The sequence below is a fragment of the Prionailurus viverrinus genome, chromosome B2 (assembly GCF_022837055.1).
Source record: "Prionailurus viverrinus isolate Anna chromosome B2, UM_Priviv_1.0, whole genome shotgun sequence".
Lineage (NCBI taxonomy): Eukaryota > Metazoa > Chordata > Mammalia > Carnivora > Felidae > Prionailurus > Prionailurus viverrinus.
Genome location: NC_062565.1, coordinates 3682072 through 3704550, shown reverse-complemented (window position 1 = coordinate 3704550; position 22479 = coordinate 3682072). Strand labels below are relative to the sequence as shown.

At 45.9% G+C, this 22479-nt stretch overlaps 4 protein-coding genes across 10 annotated transcripts; 2 read left to right on the top strand and 2 right to left on the bottom strand.

Annotated features, from left to right (window-relative positions):
* Positions 1-50: 50 nt before the first annotated feature.
* On the bottom strand, positions 51-11471 carry LOC125166587 (histone H2B type 1-B-like). Its single transcript, XM_047860507.1, has 2 exons — positions 11060-11471; positions 51-224 (listed from the first exon to the last, which is right to left on the bottom strand). Exons 1-2 carry the CDS (start codon positions 11434-11436, stop codon positions 107-109), a joined length of 495 nt encoding a protein of 164 aa, XP_047716463.1. The 5' UTR covers positions 11437-11471; the 3' UTR covers positions 51-106.
* Positions 11472-11786: 315 nt separating this feature from the next.
* LOC125166597 (histone H2A type 1-H-like) lies at positions 11787-12233 on the top strand. The gene has a single exon (XM_047860517.1). The coding sequence runs from the start codon at positions 11807-11809 to the stop codon at positions 12197-12199; it is 393 nt and encodes a 130-aa protein (XP_047716473.1). The 5' UTR covers positions 11787-11806; the 3' UTR covers positions 12200-12233.
* Positions 12234-13110: 877 nt separating this feature from the next.
* LOC125166592 (histone H3.1) lies at positions 13111-13699 on the top strand. Its single transcript, XM_047860511.1, has one exon. The coding sequence runs from the start codon at positions 13121-13123 to the stop codon at positions 13529-13531; it is 411 nt and encodes a 136-aa protein (XP_047716467.1). The 5' UTR covers positions 13111-13120; the 3' UTR covers positions 13532-13699.
* Positions 13700-14698: 999 nt separating this feature from the next.
* H1-2 (H1.2 linker histone, cluster member) lies at positions 14699-22245 on the bottom strand. 7 transcript variants are annotated; one of them, XM_047860503.1, is made up of 5 exons: positions 20213-22245; positions 19271-19439; positions 16528-16545; positions 15296-15347; positions 14699-15214 (listed from the first exon to the last, which is right to left on the bottom strand). In XM_047860503.1, exon 1 carries the CDS (start codon positions 22216-22218, stop codon positions 21577-21579), a length of 642 nt encoding a protein of 213 aa, XP_047716459.1. In that variant the 5' UTR covers positions 22219-22245; the 3' UTR covers positions 14699-15214; positions 15296-15347; positions 16528-16545; positions 19271-19439; positions 20213-21576. The 7 variants fall into 7 exon arrangements, with proteins under 7 accessions (XP_047716459.1, XP_047716460.1, XP_047716455.1 ...); XM_047860504.1 differs by having other exon boundaries at positions 14699-15209; XM_047860499.1 differs by having other exon boundaries at positions 14699-15347.
* Between the last annotated feature and the right edge of the window lie 234 nt (positions 22246-22479).

Here is a 22479-nt window from a genome sequence, read left to right as displayed (position 1 = left end):
AACTCCTGGTTGGGAAACTCATTGCCCCCCTTGCCATTCCCAACTCCTACCTTCTCCATTTTTTTCACTTGGCTACAACACTTGGTTGGTTCAGAAAATTCTTCTGTCATCCTCCATATCCATAGCGTACTGCACCCCTCGTGGTTAGAGGGCCGAAACATTGAAACGCAAACACAAGAAGTCTTGGGACCTTTAGGAAATGAGGGAACAAATGCCCCACAACACTGAAATACACAAAAAAGATGATGTATTATAAACGCGGTGTTTATATGACTGCAGTCTTTGCCTGGTCTTAGCGCTCATGTCAAGGAATATAGTAACATCGAGAGACATTGCCGGGAGGAATCTTGGTGTTTTTCCTCTTATGGTCCAGAAGATAGACCTTGATGGGGCCCAGAGGAAGGTGAACAGTAATTTCAGGAATTTTTGCAGACTCAAGCCTGAAGGTCTTCTGAGTCCCAAATAGGATGGTAAAAGGAACACGGACCTATGTGTGAGAAAAATCTACTCATAAGCCAACGGTCAGAGAAGCATCCTTTGATCCAGGGAACCAGGCAGGAGAGTCAAGATGTGCATCTTCCATTTCTTTTTGGCCTTCTCTTAAGTCTTCAGACACTTAGGACTTTTTCTCTTGACAATATTCACTCTCCTTTTAATTTTTCATCATTATCTTCAGTGCCAATGACAGCAGTAAACAACAACCACTGGCTCAATGTCTTTGCAAGATGAAGATATAGAAGGTCTCAAATCCTGCCTCAAAGCCTTGACACCTTTTGAAAAGAGAAGGACGGTATGTCTGAAGATTAAATAGTACAGGATATTCTGCCTCCAAAAATGAAGGTGTAAGCAATCAGGAATATGAGAATGGGTGGCAGAGAGGGGTAATCACCGCGAATCAGAAGGGTCAAGAGAGTTCATGAGAGAGGTGAGTATTCAGCATTCATTCCACACATACTCATTGAATACCGACTAAATGCCAGAGTTCCAGGTCCACGGAACATGGCAGTGTCCATGGCAGATGGAAAACTGTACCCTTGTGGTGACGCCCTCCTAGCGTGGCAAGGTGCACAATGGGCTAAATGCACAGAAGAGGACAGTGCGGTTTTTGGTGACGAGCGGCATGGAGACAAAGTAGGAAAAGGCCATATCTGAGACACACGGGGATGGTCAGGGAGAGCCTCACCAGGAGGGTATGCGTTCGGGTATGAGTTTCAGGTTTGAGTTCAAACCTGAAAGCGGTGAAGAAGCTAGCCAAGCAGGAAGAGTAAATGCTCCCATAAAAGCCCACGTGCATCCAAAGCCAAGGGAATGTCAGGAGGCGAGGGCCAGAGGTAGGACTGTTCTAATTTCCTGAATAAGGTAGGTCACTTTGGATGGAGGAAGGGGTATGTAGAGTGCTAGGTAAAATAGGAGGCAAGATTAAGGCCTGTTTCAAAACCGCAGAATAGAAGCTGGCGTGCAGACATTCGCAGCATCGGGAATCCATACTCCATCAGATCGGGGATGAGAAGAAGGCTTCCGGTCATCTAGGTGACCCTGCGTCACGCAAGTCAGCAAACACAACACTACAACTGTCTGCAACAGTAGAACAGCTTGATGAAACCCTATCAGCACGTTCTGAAAATTGGCAAATTCTAGGCATTTGACTGAAAAATAACGTGCAGGGCAGATGTTGGGGAGAGAGACGGTGGGGGTAAACGCTTCCACAAAAATGTGAGAGAAAAGTAATTTCCTCAGTAACAACTCTACTGCCTGGAGAGGACACTTTGATGCATATTGTTTTGTATGACAATGAAAGGAAGTAAATATCTGTTCTTTGCTCGATACAGATAAAAAAAAGTATAATGTGCCTTAAATACCCTTGAGAAAAACTAACCGACATTGAGGTTATTGTTGATGAAGTCCAGAACATGCCATCCCAAAATATGCTGCTCTGGCACATTGAGTAGTTTGAGTTAAAAGAAAAGAGCAACAGCAAGGACAGTCTCACTGTCTACCTTCTTTTCCTTAAAGAAGTCCTCCCTCTACCAGAAGCAAAGAGTCATTCTTCTCGCAAAGGACAGGAAGTTGAGGCTCAGAGAAATCTGTGCAAACAAACATCATCTCCCAGTTAACTCCCCTAGTCCCAGCCCCTTCGCCGGTGACATTTTCTTAAGTTACCCTTCTTTGTCCAACACAGTATAGAAGCATTACCTTCTTAGAGCTTCTTTGGGTTTTCGTTTTTCTTGTGAAAACTCCCATGTGCATGTAAACAAAAAGTAATAATTATAACTTGTAGGCTTTTATCCCATTAATTTGTCTATGTCAGTTGAATTCCTAGACTGAGTTGGAGACCCTATGAGTGTAGAGACAAGTTGTTCTTCCCCGACAAATGGAAGCATTTGCAAGAGTCTGTCCTAGAGTAGACTGTCACTCACCTGAACACGGCAAGAGTTACAGCTGTAAGTGCTTTTAATTCATTAATTTCTTCTGAGGGCCACCTGTTGTTTACATTACACACATTATAGAACACTGGTTACAGACAGGAGGCATAAGGATCCCTCATTTTAAAAAAGAACCTAACAATGACCAGAAATCTTGAAAGAAAGCTCAAGTTGACTTGATCCGGATCTGCACGTTGTATTCATCTGACAGAATTCTTATAAAGCCAGTCATCTCCAGTCCTCCAAAAACCACTTTTTAAAAAGAGAATGATTATATTCAGTTTTTTTTTAATCTACTAAGTGTAAATATCTATTTAATACGCAGGATGTGTTCTTTGTAGAAATAAGTTTGAAAATAGTAGCTGGAAACCTCTCATGTCACATAGAAGCAATGTATACAAATTTTTCAAAAGCATAAAAACTTCTATTTCTGGACCAAGGTGAAGTAAAACACACTTCTCCCTATTCTTTCTGCGAAGTACAACTAGCAACCCGGGACCTCCCATGTACGTTAAACATAAGACCGCCAAAGGGTGTCGAGAAGGTAGGCTGGCTAAGTGACCTTGAAAGTTGAGGAACAAGATATTGTGTGTTCCCTGGGTTTTCTTTTTACCTCATCTATCCTGAAGAAGCTAGCTATCTAGAAATGCCAAGGAAGGCAAACAAACAACAACAATAAAGACACAAAACCAGAAAACCCTGTTATCTCTAGCCAAAAGACCAAAGGTCCACCTAGAAAGTGGAGAACTTAAGAAGTAACTACTCTCCTCCAGCCAAACACCATGGAGAACATCCTGCATCTCCCCCCCACCCCACTCCCCACCTGTAAGGTTTCCGTGGAGGCTGACGCGGGAAACAAAGGCAAGAAAAATGTAGCTTAACTTCCATTCCCTTATAGCCTGCAGCCCACTGCTGGATGTCAGACACCTGCAGGTGTAACACCCCTCAAGAAGTTCACGGCTGCCTTGATGCCTTACTGTTTACACTTCCTTAAAAACTAAAAGCAACCTGGTCTGGACAATAGCTGAATGGTCCTGTGAGACCCTGCTTTCAGCATCCAGAAATTCCTTGGAGACTTACAGTGAAACTTATGGTGAAACTTGCAAATGTGTAATCAGTCGTCCCCCCCCCCCCCCCCCCCCCCCCCCCCCCGTGCATCTCTTCCTGCCCACCGGTGCTGTCCTCGTGCTTTCATAAAGTCGCCTTTTTGTGCTGAAGACATCTCAAGAATCCTTTCTTGGCCGTTTGCTCATGAACCCCACTTCAAACTCCATCAGAGGCCACATGGGGATCCTGGACTTCCACCCTTACTCGGCCACGATGGGGCACTTCTCCCCTCTCGGCATGTTGGAACTATCCACCTAGGATTTTAAAGCAACCGTCGTAAAAACACTTCAATGAGCAATGACACACACACGCGAAACAAGTGAAAGATGGGAAAGCCTCGGCATAGAAATAAAAGAAGAACCCAATTCAAGTTTTAGAACTGAAAAATACAATGCCTGAAATAACAAGCTCCGTGGATGGGGTCATGGATGGGGTCAACGGCAGAATGGAGAAGATAGGGACAAAACAGTGAATCTGACGATTGAAAAATAGAAATTGCCCAATTTGAACAAGGGAGAGAGAATAGACTGGGGAGAGAAATGAACATCAGAGACATGTAGAACAATGAGAAAAGATGTAACATTCTTGTCTTCAGAGGACCAAAAGGAGAGGAGAAAAGAGGGTGGTGTTGGAAAAGTATATTTGAAGAAATAATAACCAAAAATTTCTAAATTTGACGAAAGACATAAACCTACAGATTTAGGAAGCTCCACAAACCCCAAGTGGAATAAACCCAAACCTATGAAAATTAAAGACGAAAATATACACACACACAGACACACACACAGCAAGAGAAACAAAACCCATGCAAAAGGGAAAAATCAACTCAAATGGTAGCAGATTTGTCATCAGAAACCACATACCAAAAGGAAGGGTCACGTATTTTTAAGAGCTAAAAGGAAAGAACTGATACTGTCCCTCCGAATTTCACGTCCTTGAGAAATTAGCAGGGAAATAAAGTCATTCTCAGATAAAGTAAAGCATGAGAATTTGCTGCCAGTGTTATCTATCCATAGAAGAATGGCAGAAGGGAGTTTTTGGGGGGGGGGGGGGGGAGAAAGAAATGATATAATATTTTTGGAACATTAACAAGAACAACAAAAAGAAATGTGGGTAAACACAATTGTCTTGAATCTTCTACAGTATGTTTAGAGGCTAAATTTCTAATATTATCTGATGTGGTTCTCAATATATAGAGAGGAAATATTTCAGATAATTATATTATAAACAGGGTAAATGATTTAAAAGGAGAGAAGCTTGGTACAGTTGACCTGGTAACATGTAGATACCAGTGGACTGTGATGTTATGTGTATGTGATACTTAGAGCAACCACTAAAAAACTATCCAAAGACAATAAATGAATCAGAATCAAATTGTCTAAAGAAAATACTCAAGTAGCCCACAGGAAAGCCAGACCTAGAAAACAAAAAGTGGGTAACAGTGAGGGGGAAAACAAACAAACAAACAAACAGACAAAAAAACACCAGAAAACAAAAACTAAAATGGCAAACTTAAGGCCTAACATGTACGGGAGAAAAATTTTTCCTCAACCCTTTTAGGGCTCCTCGCTAGGTCTGATAACGAAACTGCCAAAGATAAATTAGCAGGAGAAAAGCATACACATTTTATTAGAACTTTTACACGTACTTGGGAGCCTTCCTAAAAAAAATGAAAACCTAAAGTGACCAGAGTAGGAAGCTTTTACAATGAAACACCTTTGTAAAGGACTGAAAAGACAAAGGGGTTTGGGCAGTGGGTAGTAAATGGTGAAGAAGTAACAAGGTTTGTTCATACAGCTTTCTTGGCCCTAAATTCCCTGTTTCTGGTAATAAGCATGTTTCCCTAATCCTGTCTTTAGGGAAGAGGGGTGAGGGAGAGGAGGTCAAAGTGAACTTCTTGCTTTTGCTGTTTTCCCAAACTCCTTTGGCTTAAGATATTCAGTATGATGGGGCGCCTGGGTGGCGCAGTCGGTTAAGCGTCCGACTTCAGCCAGGTCACGATCTCGCGGTCCGTGAGTTTGAGCCCCGCGTCAGGCTCTGGGCTGATGGCTCGGAGCCTGGAGCCTGCTTCTGATTCTGTGTCTCCCTCTCTCTCTGCCCCTCCCCCATTCATGCTCTGTCTCTCTCTCTGTCCCAAAAATAAATAAAACGTTGAAAAAAAAATTAAAAAAAAAAAAAAAGATATTCAGTATGTCAAGGTGCCATCTTTTGGGGTAGTAGGTCCTGAACCCCATCAAAGTCAATAATTGCACTAAATATATATGATCTAAATGCATCCATTAAAAAAACAGAGATTGGCTGGGTGGATAAAACTGTGCTGCAAATGTACGCCGTTATAGGGGAGGAAAAATAATTTTCCCTCTACCCTTCTAGGTTGTTGGCTGAGACACCCTTATTGTTGGAATAAAAGATTACCGGGAGAAAAACAAACTGAGGTTTAATAACACGTGTACCTCCTGTACACAAGGGAGAGATCCAGGAAGTATTGAGTAATGCCCCAAATGGCCCAAGCCACCGCCTGAAATACGATCTCCAGCTAAACACAAAAGATGTTGGGGGTGGGGGTGGGGGGCCAGTTCTGGGAAGTTACCAGGCAAAGCACATTTAACCGGGTATGGTTAAATCTTTGACCAGATTTAAATCTTTAGGCAGATTTAAATCTTTGCCTTCTCCAATGGCTCCCCCTAGTTTTAGTCATCCTTTTCCCAGTACAGAGAGGGAAACACCCTGACAAATACAGATCTCCCTGGTAAATGTAAACTTCTCTCACAAATGACTAACTTCTACTGGGGTTTCAAAGCTTTTTAAATGTCTGCTATTTAAAGAAATAAAGAATCCACTCAAGGTAATCCTTACACCAAAGAGGTATATTTTAGGGTGGCAAATAATGTCCCCCTTCACTGTCTACAAGGAACTCACTTGAAATAGAACTACACACGCAGGTTGAAATTAAAGGGTAGGAGAAGTGAAACTGTACAAATATCAAGGAAAGGAATCAGGATTGCCTCTCCTAATCAGATAAGTAAACCAGAGCAAAGAAAGTTACCGGAGATAGAAAGGGACATTACAGACCGATAAAAGGGTCAAACTACTAAGAAAGCCATACAATTCTAAATGTATAAGCACCAAATAACAGCCTCGCAAAATACATGAGGCAAAAAATGGTTGAGCCGAGTGGAATAACAGGCAAATCCACAGTTAGAGGTAAACAGGTCAACACCCCTATCAACAACTGATAGAGCGACCAGACAAAAAGTTAGCAAATACATAGACCCCAACAAGTGGCACAGCCACTCATTTTCATCTGTAAACCAGCAATGAAAATGCAGAGGTGGACAAACGTTCCCTTCTTCCTTTCTAGGCCCTTTGGCTGGTTTAATAATTATACTGACACCGGGCAGATTAACAGGAGAAAAACAAATGTAATTTCTTATGTATGAGAGCCCCACAAAGACAGGAGACTCAAAATGATGAGGGGGTGTGGGGCAAGCTGAGGGCAAAGTACAGGCTAACAGCACCCCTCTGCCCCCACACCCCCCACCCCAGGTGGGATATGTGTGATATTCCTCAGACACTCCTGGCCACCCAAGAACAGGGGAAAGGAAAGAAAGCAGATGGTTGACTCGTGGAGATCACAGTCCTGCAGGACAGGAGTCTCCTTTAGTTTATGGAGAGCTTAGTAAACTGCAAGAAAAAGGCAATCTTATCCACAGCCTAATTCCCAGACACCTATAGGCTCCATTTCCTGGAGCCCTAATATCACCCTCATCAAGATGGAAGGGGCTTTAAGTGCTTGCCATGGTGATGGGGGAAACTGAGGCAAATGAAAAATTAAATTTCCTTACTGTCTACACCCCATTGACAAGCCCTTGAACCGGCAGAGTGACCTCCCTCTGGGAGCTCAGCTGCCTCAATGATCACACTTTGCTGGGGGCAAAAGAGAGCCTTAGCTTAACATTACCCCGACCCCCCAAGATCCTATAAGTCTCCTGAAACACATAAAAACTCCTTTGCAAACCTCCTTTATCTTTAACCCCCAAGTATATTCTCAGCTTATAGGCCCTGATATACATCTGAAGGTCTCATGACTGAGGTTTCACTAAACGGTAATAAATGACATTTTTCTAACAACAGCTACTCCCTCAAGGTCCTAGAAACTTTGCTTCCAAAATTCCTTAGAGATACACTCTACCCCTAACCCCACCCCGCCCCAGCCTGAGGGTATATAATCAGTCACTCTTCACAGCCCCAGGGCAGCTCTTTCTGCCTACCCGTCCTGTCCCCCTGCTTTAATAAAATCACCTTTTTGCACCAAAGAGGTCTTCAAGAATTCTTGCTTGGCCGTTGGCTCCGAACCCCCCTTCCCCCTTCACTCCAAAACGTCCTCACAAAGGCCGTCAGGCAATTGAGGCTTGTAGGCCATCCTGAGCTAAGAAATGGGATAGGGGCCTGGGGCTTCAAAGGGGAGGGGGCAATTCACAGAAAGGTAAGCGTAGATGTTTGGTTAATCAGATGTTTGCTCTGCCCGGCAGAAAAACCTTTCAGATTAAAAAAAAACAGGTATGCCTGACAATAGCTCTCCTTCTGGTACTGTTAGAGTAGGCAGTTAGTTACACTGCAACAGGATGCCTGGAGGTCGGCAACGAGGAAGTCGTGGCCAGCTATCTGGAAAGTGAGAGGCCCGTCACACCAGACAGGCCCAAAATGGCGGCGCTGTGACAGAAAGCCCTTGAGCAAATTAGGAAAGAAAGGCCTGAAACCCCGCTTTTCATCCCTAGTGAACATCGTAGTTAACACCTAGGATAAAAGAAAGAAACCCGAACCCCAGGGAGGCAGCTGGCTGTCTCTCTGGAGCTTTCTCCTTCTCCTATCTCAAGAGTGTACTTTTCACTTCCACAAACTCTCCCACTTGTGTCCGTCGTCCGCTGTGTTCTGTCTGTCTTTGGATTCTTTCTCCTGACAAGAACAATAACCTTTGGCGACTCCTTTGGGACCGGCTCTGTTGAGGCCTCAGGGCCCGAGTTTTCCCAGTTTACCCGGCAACAAGATCTCTATTAATTTAAAAGGATAACAGAAGGTATGCTCTCACTTGTATTACATTTATACACCTGTCCATATAGACTTGCACAAAGTAAAACTTCCGGAAGATTGAGGGCAAAAATGTCCCGGATAATGGAATTACAGTAGATTATTATTTGTCTATTTGAAATTATTTTGAATGGTTGATGGGCAGACAGAGGGGGTTGGGAGACCTTTCATTTGGAGGGAGGCTGAGATTTTGGAAAAGAGAAGAAAGGTCCACAAACAGATAACAGGGGGTCCAGAAAGTGTTTCTCCCCTACAAATTCAGCACTTCCTGTCACCAGGTCACCTTTGTTGGACCGGAAGGTAGGAAGAACTTTCCATGACTGAAAGGAGAATCAGGAAGGTAAGACAGGTTATTTTTTGCTCGTTTGCTTCGTTACTCAGAGACTGCCTCTCTGAAGAAAATGTGGGTGTTTTATTAAGCAAGGGGGTGTATAAACCCTTCTAGAATTTAACTTTGATGGCTTGACTGCTGGCCTTGCTGTGTCCAAAGTTGGTGCTTTATCGGATACAACTGGGGAGATTTTATAAAAAAATATTTTTCTGGTTTCTCCGCACTCCCACTATAGATCTGGGGTCCTACCACAGGGTCCGGGCATCGATTTTTTAAAAAATTCTCGTTCACTTGTTCCAGATCAGCCAAGTATCCAGGAGAGATGGCAAAAAGGCCTAGGTCTGAGTTTAGGAGGCTTGGGGTTTAGTTTGAACTCCTCAATTAAGGGTAAAGTTTTAGGTAAAGCATCAAATATCAGGAAGAAAGGGAAGCAGGAGGGGGAGGAGGAGAGAGAGAAGAAAGGGACCGAAGCAAGCAGGCAGGCAAAAGTTTTGAAGGACAAGATGGGGAGAAAATAATCTGTTTGATCATTTTGAAAAGATCATTTTGAAAAGGATAGGAAATAATATTACCATCCAGATCTCACCTCTCCAGGGGAAGAACATAAGTGTCAGTGATTCTTAAACTGTAGCCGGAGTTTGATAATTAGAAAAAGAAAAAAAAAAAAACACAAAAGGAAAGAAAAAGGAAAGGAAAGGAAAGGAAAGGAAGAGAAAAGAGAAGAAAAGAAAAGAGAAGAAACAGAAAGAAACGAAACAAAAAGAAGAGAAAAGAAGAGAAGAGAAAAGAAAAAGGGCCTGGGAGGGGTGAGGGGAGATGTCTTTTTATAAGAATGAATTTTAAAGACAGGGGTCTCTTTCCCAGCTATATGTTGCCTCTGCTGAGACAGTAAATACACAGCAGTCTACTGACGTGGTATCTGGGAAAAGAGAATTTAAATTTAACTTTTCATTTTAAAGGGGTCCTTAAAAAAAAAAGAAATTAAAGAAATCCTACTTCAAATTTGACTTCTTCAGCCAAAGGACACTGTTGTAGATCGCCCTTTCGTAAAGTGTTCGTAAACCGATGAAAAATATTCTTTCCCTCCCCTTTTCACAGGCAGTCAACAGCTCAGTCCTACCCGATCTGACACCGCCCCCCTCAAACCGGGACCCAGACCTGCCCAAATATCTCCTCTTCCTCCACCAAGATCATTACTGTCTTTTGAGCATCATTTTTGGAGTCCCAGTTTTTTGAAAAAGGTTTACTAAGAACAACCCGCATACCAGCCTCTGCGGGGCCCTCCGGGCCAGCCAACGAGGTGCCGCGAAGGGGAAGCGCGGGAAATTCAAACTCTTTGTCCTTCCTAGAGCTGCAGGGCCCTGCTTCCCGCCCTTCTGGTGGCATTCCAGAGAAACCAGTGACACAGGAAATAGGAGCCCGGGTTTCCCACCTGCAAGAAAAACTGAAACGGCTTTAGATCAGCTGTTGCCATCGGTAAACAATTCTAATGCGAAACTAGAGTAATTTCATTTAATGTGTGCGCAGAGAACTTGAGGTATACCCCGTAGATGCCCACAGGAACCAAGGGCGGCTACGCTGCTTACCTAATGCTTTAGGTCCTGGGGAGTTGAGGCTCCGGGAATACGTGCGCCTACCGGCTCTTTCTAGTACCTGGACCTCTCCTCCTCCCAATAGGGCAGCATGGAATAGTAATCCGCGGAGGGTCCCTATTTTGAAATTCTGTAGTCACTTCTTTACCTAGCAGGGAAACTCCCGTCTCCTTTAGAAACGTGCAGACACAGGGAAAGGAGTGAGCGCTTCCAAGTATTCCGAGTTTGGGGGAAAACGAAAGGTGGGCTGAAAAAAACCTTACAGGTGAAGTGGCGCTTTGCCGCACAGCCATTGCGCCACAGTAGTTTATTTCGCTGAGAGCCTTGTTAGTGACCATCCAAACGCATGCTTGGCTCTAAAAATGCCCCTACGGATCAGCATTTCAGTGGATTTCTTAAGACTGTAGCCCAAGCTTGCAATTGCTCGGCCGAGGAATGGCAGTTATAGCTCTCCTTTGATAAAGTGGGTGGCTCTGAAAAGAGCCTTTGGGTTGGATTGTGCCTCCAAACACACTCACTTGGAGCTGGTGTACTTGGTGACGGCCTTGGTGCCCTCGGACACGGCGTGCTTGGCCAGCTCCCCGGGCAGCAGCAGGCGCACGGCCGTCTGGATCTCCCGAGACGTGATGGTCGAGCGCTTGTTGTAATGCGCCAGGCGCGACGCCTCGCCCGCGATGCGCTCGAAGATGTCGTTGACGAACGAGTTCATGATGCCCATGGCCTTGGACGAGATGCCGGTGTCCGGGTGCACCTGCTTCAGCACCTTGTACACGTAGATGGAATAGCTCTCCTTGCGGCTGCGCTTGCGCTTCTTGCCATCCTTCTTCTGCGCCTTAGTGATGGCTTTCTTGGAGCCCTTCTTCGGGGCAGGAGCAGATTTGGAGGGCTCAGGCATGGTTTTTTTCTAAGAGCTGTAGAAATGCTAATCGCACTCACCACAACAAAGGTTAGTGTTGTGAGGGGTCCAGAGCCCATTCTTTTATAGTTCTTCGATGCAAATGAAGGTTCAAGAATTATCACTTCTGATTGGATAAAAGCAGAACACTTTCATCAAGGGGAGGGGTTTATGCAAATGAAGGATACACAGTTTCTCTTCCTATTGGATACACAGGCAAACATATTTTGACCAATGGGAAGGCGTATTGGCTCATCCCCGCTCTGCCTATAAAAGAACTTTTTTTTTTTTTTTTTTAATTTCCGTGAGCTGCCAAGTTTGTCTCTTTGTATTTCGCGGAGCTTTAGCTGGTGAATTAGTCTCCCTTGATATGTCTGGACGCGGTAAACAGGGCGGCAAGGCTCGCGCCAAGGCCAAGACGCGCTCGTCGCGGGCCGGGCTGCAGTTCCCGGTGGGCCGCGTGCACCGCCTGCTCCGCAAGGGCAACTACGCCGAGCGGGTGGGGGCCGGCGCGCCGGTGTACCTGGCGGCCGTGCTCGAGTACCTGACGGCCGAGATCCTGGAGCTGGCGGGCAACGCGGCCCGCGACAACAAGAAGACGCGCATCATCCCGCGCCACCTGCAGCTGGCCATCCGCAACGACGAGGAGCTCAACAAGCTGCTGGGCCGCGTCACCATCGCGCAGGGCGGCGTCCTGCCCAACATCCAGGCCGTGCTGCTGCCCAAGAAGACCGAGAGCCACCACAAGGCTAAGAGCAAGTAAAGTCTAGCCCAGAACACCACGGATCTTCCGCTTTTCTACAGCTAATCAAAGGCTCTTTTCAGAGCCATCCATATTTTCACATGAAAGGCTAGTAACCAGCCTGTTACGTTGGTAGAATCAGTCCTGAATCTGTAAAAGACAAGGTAGCATCAAAACCTTCTTCAAAAAACAAAAACAAACCCCACTCAACTTTATATGCCAGATGGAACTGACCTACAAAAAATAAGGGGCTCAAATGTAAGCATAACAAGCAGAATGGAAATTTGCGTTTGGCCAATAAGAAAGCCGCGCGGGATTTTCAATTTAAGGAAAACCCATCGTATCAAACTAAGTCCGAGATTATTTGTTGCTGTCCAGTGTAGTGTGAATCTAGCATTACCAGACCAAGTGCTTTACATGCTATCTTCCAGGTCCATTCAGGGACCCTGCCATGTAGTTTCACACAGGAAACTGTATTAAGGGAGGTATAATGACCAAAGACCTAGGAAGTGGCAGTCCAAGAGACCCGAGGTTTACTTAAAAATAACTAATCCAGCCGTCTAGGGGAGAAGGAGACAAGACAATCGCACTCAGAGAAGTGTGCAGCCCAGCAGGTTGGTGACATTCGAGCCTGTCAGGAATTGAGAATCTCAGGTCCCACTTAGGTTTACTGAACCAAAAGTTACGTTTCGCATGGTGAAATCCTCGCTTTTCACGCTGTACTCAGTGAAAGGATAAAACAGAACCTGGACGCTGAAAAGAGGGATGAGGTGGAGTGATTCATCCAATCAGGCTCTCCAGTAATTAATCTACCCTTCGACCAATGGTTTTATCGCGCGGTTCTTTTGAAAAATGAAAAGACCAATCAGAATGCTTCTTACTGTATATAAGGGGAACTTCGCCCTTGCCTATCAGGTTTTGTGTGTTCTTAGTTGTTTCAAGATGGCTCGCACAAAGCAGACGGCGCGCAAGTCGACGGGCGGCAAGGCCCCGCGCAAGCAGCTGGCCACCAAGGCGGCCCGCAAGAGCGCGCCGGCCACCGGCGGCGTCAAGAAGCCGCACCGCTACCGGCCCGGCACGGTGGCCCTGCGCGAGATCCGCCGCTACCAGAAGTCCACCGAGCTGCTGATCCGCAAGCTGCCGTTCCAGCGGCTGGTGCGCGAGATCGCGCAGGACTTCAAGACCGACCTGCGCTTCCAGAGCTCGGCCGTGATGGCGCTGCAGGAGGCGTGCGAGGCCTACCTGGTGGGGCTCTTCGAGGACACCAACCTGTGCGCCATCCACGCCAAGCGCGTCACCATCATGCCCAAGGACATCCAGCTGGCGCGCCGCATCCGCGGGGAGCGGGCGTAATGCCGGCTTCTGGTTGAAAAAGGCTCTTTTCAGAGCCACCCACACTTTTCTTAAAAGTACCTGTAACATTTAATTGTTTGGCGTAATTGAGCCGCTATGGAAATAGTCTTTTACGGATGTTTTTCATGTTAGGTATCTGAGCGTTGCATATCCCTTTCTCCCAGTCCGTTCTATTAAGTGATTTGTCATTGGAGTGGCGGCTTGTTGAATATAGACCTACTTATTCACAACTTAGACCAGTTTGACGTGCATACAAGAAATTGAGGACAAAGTAAGCTTTTAATTGGCTTTGAGTTCTCCAGGGAGTTGTTTAATGTTTATTTTTGAGAGATCGGGCGAGTGGTGGGGAGGCAGAGGGACACCCCAGAATGAAACCGGCTCCTCCTGGCTCCGAGCTGTCAGCACAGGGCCTGCCGGGGCCTGAACTGGAGAACCCGGAGATCCTGACCTGGGCGGAAATCGGAGCTTAACCGACAGAACCACCCAGGCGCCCCCTCCAGGGCGTCTCATTTGTAGTGCAATTCTCTGAAGAGCTTCCACGGACTCATTGTTACCTGGTTGGGCTTTAATAAAAGAGAACATTTAGTTATGTGAGTTTCTTTTTTTTTTATTTTTTTTTTTTTTTAAATTTTTTTTTTTCAACGTTTATTTATTTTTGGGACAGAGAGAGACAGAGCATGAACGGGGGAGGGGCAGAGAAAGAGGGAGACACAGAATCGGAAGCAGGCTCCAGGCTCCGAGCCATCAGCCCAGAGCCCGACGCGGGGCTCGAACTCACGGACCGCGAGATCGTGACCTGGCTGAAGTCGGACGCTTAACCGACGGCGCCACCCAGGCGCCCCTAGTTATGTGAGTTTCTAGGAGCTCCTGACCATCTCCTGTAATTCCTGCCCTTGGTCCACTTAGCATAATAGAAGCTAACCTAATAGCATGATCAGTATCCATCCACTTAAGTGTTAATTTCCTTGTTAATTTCCTAAGTTTAAAAGTATAATGAACTGATGCTAGTTAAGCTTTTTCTGAGGCCTAAAATTTACACAACTTGGCAACTCTTAACAATTACAATTCAAAATTTCGAATACAAAACTAGACAGTGAATATTAATTTATAATGGAAAGATGAGCCAAATTCCAATTTTGCAAAAATAAAACCATAGCCATCACAAAGTTCAGAAGAATAGCATATTTTATTAACTCTCGAATACAACTTTATCATGCTTATTTTCCTGTTTTTTGACCGCATACTCTGACTTCTTCTTCACTCGAAAGTTATTTTGTACTATTTTCTATATAGACAATAGGAAGAAAATTCAGTATTTCCTCCAGCACGATTGATCACAAACTTTTGTTCTCCTGATCGCTTAGTACTTTCAGCTTCAAAGCACGTTATTGGTAATGTCACGTGTAAGACTGTTTTCAAATTTAGAAAATCCTGTCAAGCTTCTTGCATACGTGAATTGTAAAATTTAGAGGATTTCTTCTTGGACTAGCTTCCCGTTCTGTACATTTCAAATCTTGACTCGTCTGTACTATACGTTCACTGCCAGCGCGGTTGCTACGAAAATGTAGATGTCATATAATGACAGGAGTCCGACATCTTCTTGTCTGTAATCCAGCTGAGTTTGTCCATGAACAGGAGAAAACTCCTTGACACCATTCTTACTTCAGATTGGCTAGAACTGAACTATATATGAGCGCATCTGCAAATCGCACTTCTCATCTCATTAACCCTTACCCAAATATATTCAACTCCATTTTCTCTTACCCAAATCCAGATTTGTTCTTCAGTATCTCACCGTAATCAGACAAAAGGTGAACTGTAATGAAAGGGAAGATTAACTTCCAATAGACAACAAGTCTAACTGGCTGTGAAGAAAATATTTTAACATTGAAATTTTGCAAAAAAAATGAGACCCAGTGAACACCGTCCCAAGAGCCCCTCTCAGGCCTTTGCGCCTAATATTTGAGTTTCATTAGCTTCTGGGTAAACCTGCTTCTGATCACTGGCTACGTTTTTCTAACTTATATACGGCTTTCCCATGCTTTCCTACCACTCTGTTCTAACATCTCAGCCTAGCACCCTAGGAGTTGAGAATCACTGGTTTGGGATGACTCTAGGTCTCTGGGAAAGAGCTTTGCTTTGCATGATGCTTTGAACTGTGGTACCATTCTCAGAGTTACCAGAAGAACAAAAGTTAGTGGGGAGGAGATAAAGTCAATTCTGAGCAGTTTGAACATTTTCAGTATCGCGGTGAGTTCCCTGGGACAATATTGCAGGACGGTATTGATCTAGCCTGGGCTGAATATCATCTTCCTTTAGAGAAGGTTCCATGGAAGAGGTCCCCACATTTTCGTTGGAGTCTGTCTCCTAGTTCTCCATGGGTCAAGTAAGTAGCACATGAACCGATTGGCCTGCATTATTATAGGACATTCTTAATACAACCCTGAAAATCAGGTTCTCTCACTGTCTCCATTTTATAGAGGAAGAACGTTAGCCCAAGAGAGTTTACTTTAATTGGCCAGATTCATAATAGATATCATTGACAAGCAACCTCACACCAAACCCACACACTAAGTACCTTCGGACCAATAAGACTTCCTGGAAATGGATTGTTAGACCCAGTTCCTCCTCAAGGCTCACCCGGACTCACAGATTAGTGGATGGGTGGGAAATGCAGTGGCCTGGCCTGGGCTATGTTCTGTTATCAGAGTCCTCTGGTCAGTGGCCTAGTACGAGGGGAAATGCATACGATGCATAGAAGAAACATCACCTTTCAGGGATGCTCTCTGGGCTTCAGGACCAGCTCAGAATAATCATTTCCTTGGAAACATCTGGATTCTACTACAGAGCAGGTATTTGCTTGTGTTTTCATCACAGTATTTAGTTACTGTGGAACTACATCATCCAAGATAGTAGCCACTAGCCATATATGGCTATGAAGCACTTGAAATGTGGCTGGTCCAAACCGAGATGAGCTTTACGTGTAAAATACGTACCAGGTTTCAAAGAGTTGTCTGAAAAATAGAATTTAAAAAAAAAAATCTCAGTATTTTTTATATTAGATAACTTGTTGAAATAATATTTCTATAATAGTGAGTTAAAGTACTATCAAAATAGATTTTTCTTGTTCCTTTTCGCTTTTTGAAATGTGGCTACTAGAAAATTTCAAATAACCTATGTGACTCCTATTGTATTTCTGAGGAAAAGCACTACTCTGCAAAGGGTGAAGACACCGGCTCACTGAGCAGAAACTAACTAGCTATGTTCTTACTATCACCAGTCCTCAGTAATCATGACACCTCCCTCAGAGTGCTGTGATAAGAAGGTGTTTGAAAAGAAATGGAGGGGCGCCTGGGTGGCTCAGTCGGTTAAACGTCTGACTTCGGCTCAGGTCACGATCTCAAGGTTGGTGGGTTTGAGCCCCGCATCGCGCTCTTGTGCTGCCAGCTCGGAGTCTGGAGCCTGCTTCGGATTCTGTGTCTCCCTCTCTCTCTGCCCCTCCCCCGCTTGCACTCTGTTTCTCTCTGTCTCAAAAATACTAAGAAAACATTACAAAAAGAAAAGCAATGGAGACTTCTCCCCGACAATGTTTGGCATGTTGTAAATTAGAACTCAGGAAATGTTAGCTCTCGACAGCAGTGTTGTTGTTCCCACTGTACCCTAAATCCCAGCTCTACTCTGAAACCCTCTAATGATGTCACCTTGCCTTTTACTGGACCAACTGTTCATCTCTGGCCTGGATTTCAACCCAAAGTCACTCTCTACATTTCCCTTAGGTGTAGAATCACCTAGAAATTTGCCTACGAGAAGTAATAGGATATTTAATTTTTCAGCCACGAGACCACTTGTGTATGCACAGAAAAATTTTAAAAGGTGGGTATAATGCATTAAAATAACCTGTAATTTCTGTTTTTTCTTTTCTTTTTTTTTTTTTTAATTTTTTTAACGTTTATTTATTTTTGAGACAGAGAGAGACAGAACATGAACAGGGGAGGGGCAGAGAGAGGGAGACACAGAATCTGAAACAGGCTTCAGGCTCTGAGCTGTCAGCACAGAGCCTGACGCGGGGCTCGAACTCACGGACCGCGAGATCATGACCTGAGCCGAAGTCAGACGCTTAACCGACCAAGCCACCCAGGCGCCCCTAACCTGTAATTTCTGAGTTACACTTTTATCGTACGTGGACATGAGATCATGAATTTTCATGTTGAATTATCAATCAGCAATTTAGTTGATGCGGTAATCATTGCCAAGTTTAGGTAGTCGGCCATGTTTGGGCAATTATTTGAATATATTATTGCCGTTGTCAATATTATTTTATAATAATAAGTAGATTATTGAAAACGATAACATTAATAATGTCAAAATAAAATATAGACTTCATAAACTAAAAATCAAGACAAGGACCTTTTGCTTAAAGCAGCCAATGTAGAGTCTAATGAATGGCTTACAGTATTAGACCTAAGCCAGTCAACTTTGTGGACACCCGTGAGGGAATGGGTCAAAATCAAGGAAACATATTGTTGAAGGTCTTATCGAAAGTCTAGGCAAAATTAGAGGTTTTATGATAACTTTTAGCTCTCTGTGAGTGAACTCTCCCCTCACCCTTACTAGAGAAGGGCAAATATTTGTTTTTGAGGAATACATTTCATTTGAATAGTAAAAGGGTGCCCTTTACCTATGCAAATATGTTTGCAGGAGACATTCAATGTTAGGATCCATTGTAAGTATATGAACCTAAAAAGCGTGTGGACTTGAAAGCATGAGTACTTAGCACAAGTACTTATGGTACTTAGCACAAGTACTGTGATTAAATTTAAGTGTCTTAATTGGGTCTCCTGGTTGCTGCAACCTGACCCAACCTGAGCCAAGGGAGGCTCCTGCCCCAGTGACAGGAGTACGGATGGCTCAGAGGACCCAGAATCCCCACGTTAGGAACCCAGAGAACGAAGCTCTATGCATCTCTCCTCTGTCCTCTGCCCTTGGCTCCATTCGGCATTTTTGATTCATCAGACCTTCCGGTGTCTCCTACATACACCTCCCAGCCCCTGACATCAGGTCACCTCAATTTCTGCAACTCAGTTCCAGTTTTTGAACAGAGAATTTTTGATTGGTTCATATTGGCCCAATGACTTTTGGACCGGTCAACCCCCTTTAAGGTCAAACGTTTAGGTCCACGGAGGACAGCGTATATGAAGACCCACTGATATGAAAGCTTTAAACCAAGGATGAGGCTAGAGAAGAGCAGGATATTTGGGACCAGAGGGCATTCTAGAGTTTATTGTCCGTAAGGCTGCCATGAGCCATGTACAGTTGAGTGAGTTCTTGAAATAGCCACGTAGGAACTGAGATGTGCTGTTTGTGTAAAATACATGGAGATTCCAAAGACATAATACGAGAAACAAAAAAGAATGTAAAATCTCCCATAAATATTTTTACATTGATTTTGTGCTGAGCAAGAATATTTTGGACATGTTAGGTTAAATAAATTATGTGGTTTTTTTTTATATTTCTTTTTGAGTGTGTGTGTGTGTGTGTGTGTGTGTGTGAGAGAGAGAGAGAGAGAGAAACAGAGAGAGAGTGGGGGAGCAGCAGAGAGAGAGGGAGACAGAGGATCTGAAGAGCCTGATGTGGGGCTCAAACTCACAGACCATGAGATGATGACCCCAGCAGAAGTCAGATGGTTAACGGACTGAGCCATTCAGGTGCCCCTAAATTATGTTATTAAAACTGATTCACCTGTTTCTTTCTTCCTTGCTTAATTTGGCTACAGACAGGACTGTTCTAGAGGTTGTTCATTCACTAGGCATAGATCCCTTCCATTACTGGATATCTTCAGTGTGCCAGGCCCCAAAGGAATCAATCTCATAGGTTGTCATTTTCAACAGCAACAAAGATGACAAGATATCTGGGAATAAAGGGTAATATATATGAAGATCTGTCTGCAGAAAATTTGAAACATTCTCCACAGGTACAAAATATTGGGGGGGGGGGGTAGGGATGTGAAAACATAAAATGTTCTTGAACAGGAAAACTCATCCTCTCCCCAAATTAATTTGTAAATTTAACACCATCCCAATAAAACGACGAGGATATTGAGGTTTGTGTGTGTGTGTGTGTGTGTGTGTGTGTGTGTGTTTATGTGTAATGGAAGCGTGAAGAGGTGAGGTGGGAGGGAGGAAGCATCTTAAAGTGCATTTCGAAAAACAAAATAAATAAACAAAAACTAGAATAACCAGGAAATTCTGGAAAAAAAAAAAAGAGCAACGACAGGGAATGAGCTCTATCTTCCCTCGGTCATGTTATAACATCTCAGTTTCTCAAACATTCATGTTATAACATCTCAGTTTCTCAAACATTCCATTTTTATTTCAGTACCTACCATGGGTTATGTATTCTCAGCATTGAAGACAGTGCTGTGAACAATACTTAACAGTATGATCTCACTGGAGAAATGGCCAGAAAGATCAAAGGGACAAAGTAGAAAACCTAGGATTACTCCACGTATCCATGGAATTTAGCCTATGATAACGGTTGGCATCTCCAACGGGAGTGAGGTGGGGAGGGGAAAGGAAGCAGAAATGGAAGAGTCGTACGCATTTATTACACCTTGTAACAAAATACAGGGGTTTCAATTGCTTCTAAAGTGAAATTGACAACACAAAAATTATTGAAACAAACCTTGGGAAAACTTTCTTGGCGTGAATGCGCGCGCGCGCGGGTGCGCTGTGCTCTCAAAGAAGGGAGGTCTTTCTACACATGAAAACGAACATTAAAGTATCCCATTCCGTTGGGAGGGACGGTGCGGGCAGGAATGAACTCCGTGGTCACTACCGGTAATGGGGGGAAATTAATCTAAGTTACTTAACGACTACATCAGTCGCTGTGGCAATGGGCGAAGAACTGAGCTTCGGGTCTCCAGAAGCCCCGGTTCCTGGAACCAACGGTGTTGACCAGAATATAAAACACGACGCTGGACTTTCCTCTGCCCAGAAGAAACGCCATCCGTATGAAAGAAGCCGCAGATACCGCCGTGAAGATAAACTAAAGGCCTTCGTTAGAGACATCACTTCACCCCCACACATGCATATACGTTCCCAGGTTTACCCGTACGTTACTCGCGTAGAAACCGTTGGGACTTCGGCCGCGCAAAAATGCGTTGAAAGCATCTCCGGCGTTTAGATGTTGACGTCTACCTAAAACGACGCTCGGTGACCCGCTGCCGGGACAAGATGGCCGACGAAGGGTTGTTGTGATGCACTCCAATCCCATCACACTTTTGCGCAAAGTTACATGACGCGAGGGACAGAAGGGCGCCGGTCCAGCGGCGCCCGGTGGCAGGGTGGCCGCCGCCGCCGCCGCGCGGTGGTCCAGACGCGGTCCTCAGCGGCCGCAGCGCGCGGGCAGGCCCACGGGAGCGCGCGGTACGGACGCCCGCACCGTCTCCTCCCCGGCGGGGTGCTGCGGCGGTCCCCGGACACGAGCTGGACTTTCCAAACCATGGGAAGTGTCCGAGGGATCAGGGACACACTTACCGGGCGAAAAAGGAACAATCAATCCACTGGAAACGAAACGTACACAGAATACACAAGAGGCCGGCCTCCACCCAATAAAACACGCGATGAAAAGCGTGGGCCGGAGCAGTGGGCCAACCCGCGAGCAGGGCGGGACTTTTGAACGGCTTTCCAACCCAATCGGGGGATTCCTGGAGACCGAGGAACTGGCTGACTTGATTTGTGGTTGTTTTCGATGGCCTGGCGCGGGGCGGGGCTGGCGCGCGAGTGCGCGCCTCCGGGACAGCGCTTCCGCAAGGTAGCGGGGGAGGCCACCCGGGATACCGCTGGGCAGGGGACGAGCCCTAGGGCCGCGCAGAGACCCCCGCCGCCCCTTTTCGGCTGGCGTCAACTGTAGCGGCCAACCACACCTAGAACCAAAGGTTAAACGGGGAAAGGGACAGGGTTAGAAGGTTCAGCTCTTTCTTTGAGATCAGTGGTGGCTCTGAAAAGAGCCTTTTTGGGTTTCGGAAGCAGACGTTCTTCAACAGCCTACTTCTTTTTGGGTGCAGCCTTCTTGGGCTTGGCAACCTTGGGTTTGGCGGTCTTGGGCTTCACGGCCTTAGCTGCGCTCTTGGCGGCCTTCTTCGGCTTGGCAGCCTTCGCTTTCTTCGGACTCTTGGCCACTTTCTTGGCGACAGCAGCCCCCGCCGGCTTCTTCACTTTTTTCGGGGTCTTCTTGGCGCTCTTCTTGGGAGTGCCGGCCCCGGTGGCCTTCTTGGCTTTCTTGGCCGCCCCGGCAGCCTTCTTGGGCTTGGCCGCGCCCGCCTTCTTGGCTTTGGGCTTGGCCTCCCCGGACGCCGCCTTCTTGTTGAGCTTGAACGAGCCCGAGGCGCCGGTGCCCTTGGTCTGCACCAGGGTGCCCTTGCTCACCAGGCTCTTGAGGCCCAGCTTGATGCGGCTGTTGTTCTTCTCCACGTCGTAGCCGGCGGCCGCCAGCGCCTTCTTGAGCGCGGCCAGGGACACGCCGCTGCGCTCCTTGGAGGCGGCCACGGCCTTGGTGATGAGCTCGGACACCGGCGGCCCAGAAGCCTTGCGGCGCACCCCTGCGGGTTTCTTGGCCGCCTTCTTCTTCACGGGGGCCTTCTCCGCGGGGGGCGCGGCGGCAGGAGCGGCGGGAGCGGTCTCCGACATGCTGAGGCTGTAGGACCGGGGACAAGTGGCAGAGCGCCGTGGGTGCGCCGGGGCCGGGCCGCCGTATATATAGAGCGCAGGCGCGCGCTGATTGGTGCTCCGCTCGCCCGCCTGGCTGGCAGGCTCCGAGCCGCCGCCGTGCGCCCAAGTTGTGTTTGTTCCACTTCACAAAAGGGGGAAAATGTTAAAATACCCCGCACCAAATCTCCCGGCTTTGGTCGGAAAAGGATCCGAGAAGCCTCAGGCTCCGGGCTCTCCATT

Coding starts and splice junctions, on each gene's coding strand:
- LOC125166592 (XM_047860511.1), top strand. CDS start 13,121: ATGGCTCGCACAAAGCAGACGGCGCGCAAGTCGACGGGCGGCAAGGCC.
- H1-2 (XM_047860499.1), bottom strand. CDS start 22,218: ATGTCGGAGACCGCTCCCGCCGCTCCTGCCGCCGCGCCCCCCGCGGAG.
- LOC125166597 (XM_047860517.1), top strand. CDS start 11,807: ATGTCTGGACGCGGTAAACAGGGCGGCAAGGCTCGCGCCAAGGCCAAG.
- LOC125166587 (XM_047860507.1), bottom strand. CDS start 11,436: ATGCCTGAGCCCTCCAAATCTGCTCCTGCCCCGAAGAAGGGCTCCAAG. Junction 225..11,059: donor ACCAAGTACACCAGCTCCAA/GTGAGTGTGTTT, acceptor TGTGTATTTCAG/TGTTGTGGGGCATTTGTTCC.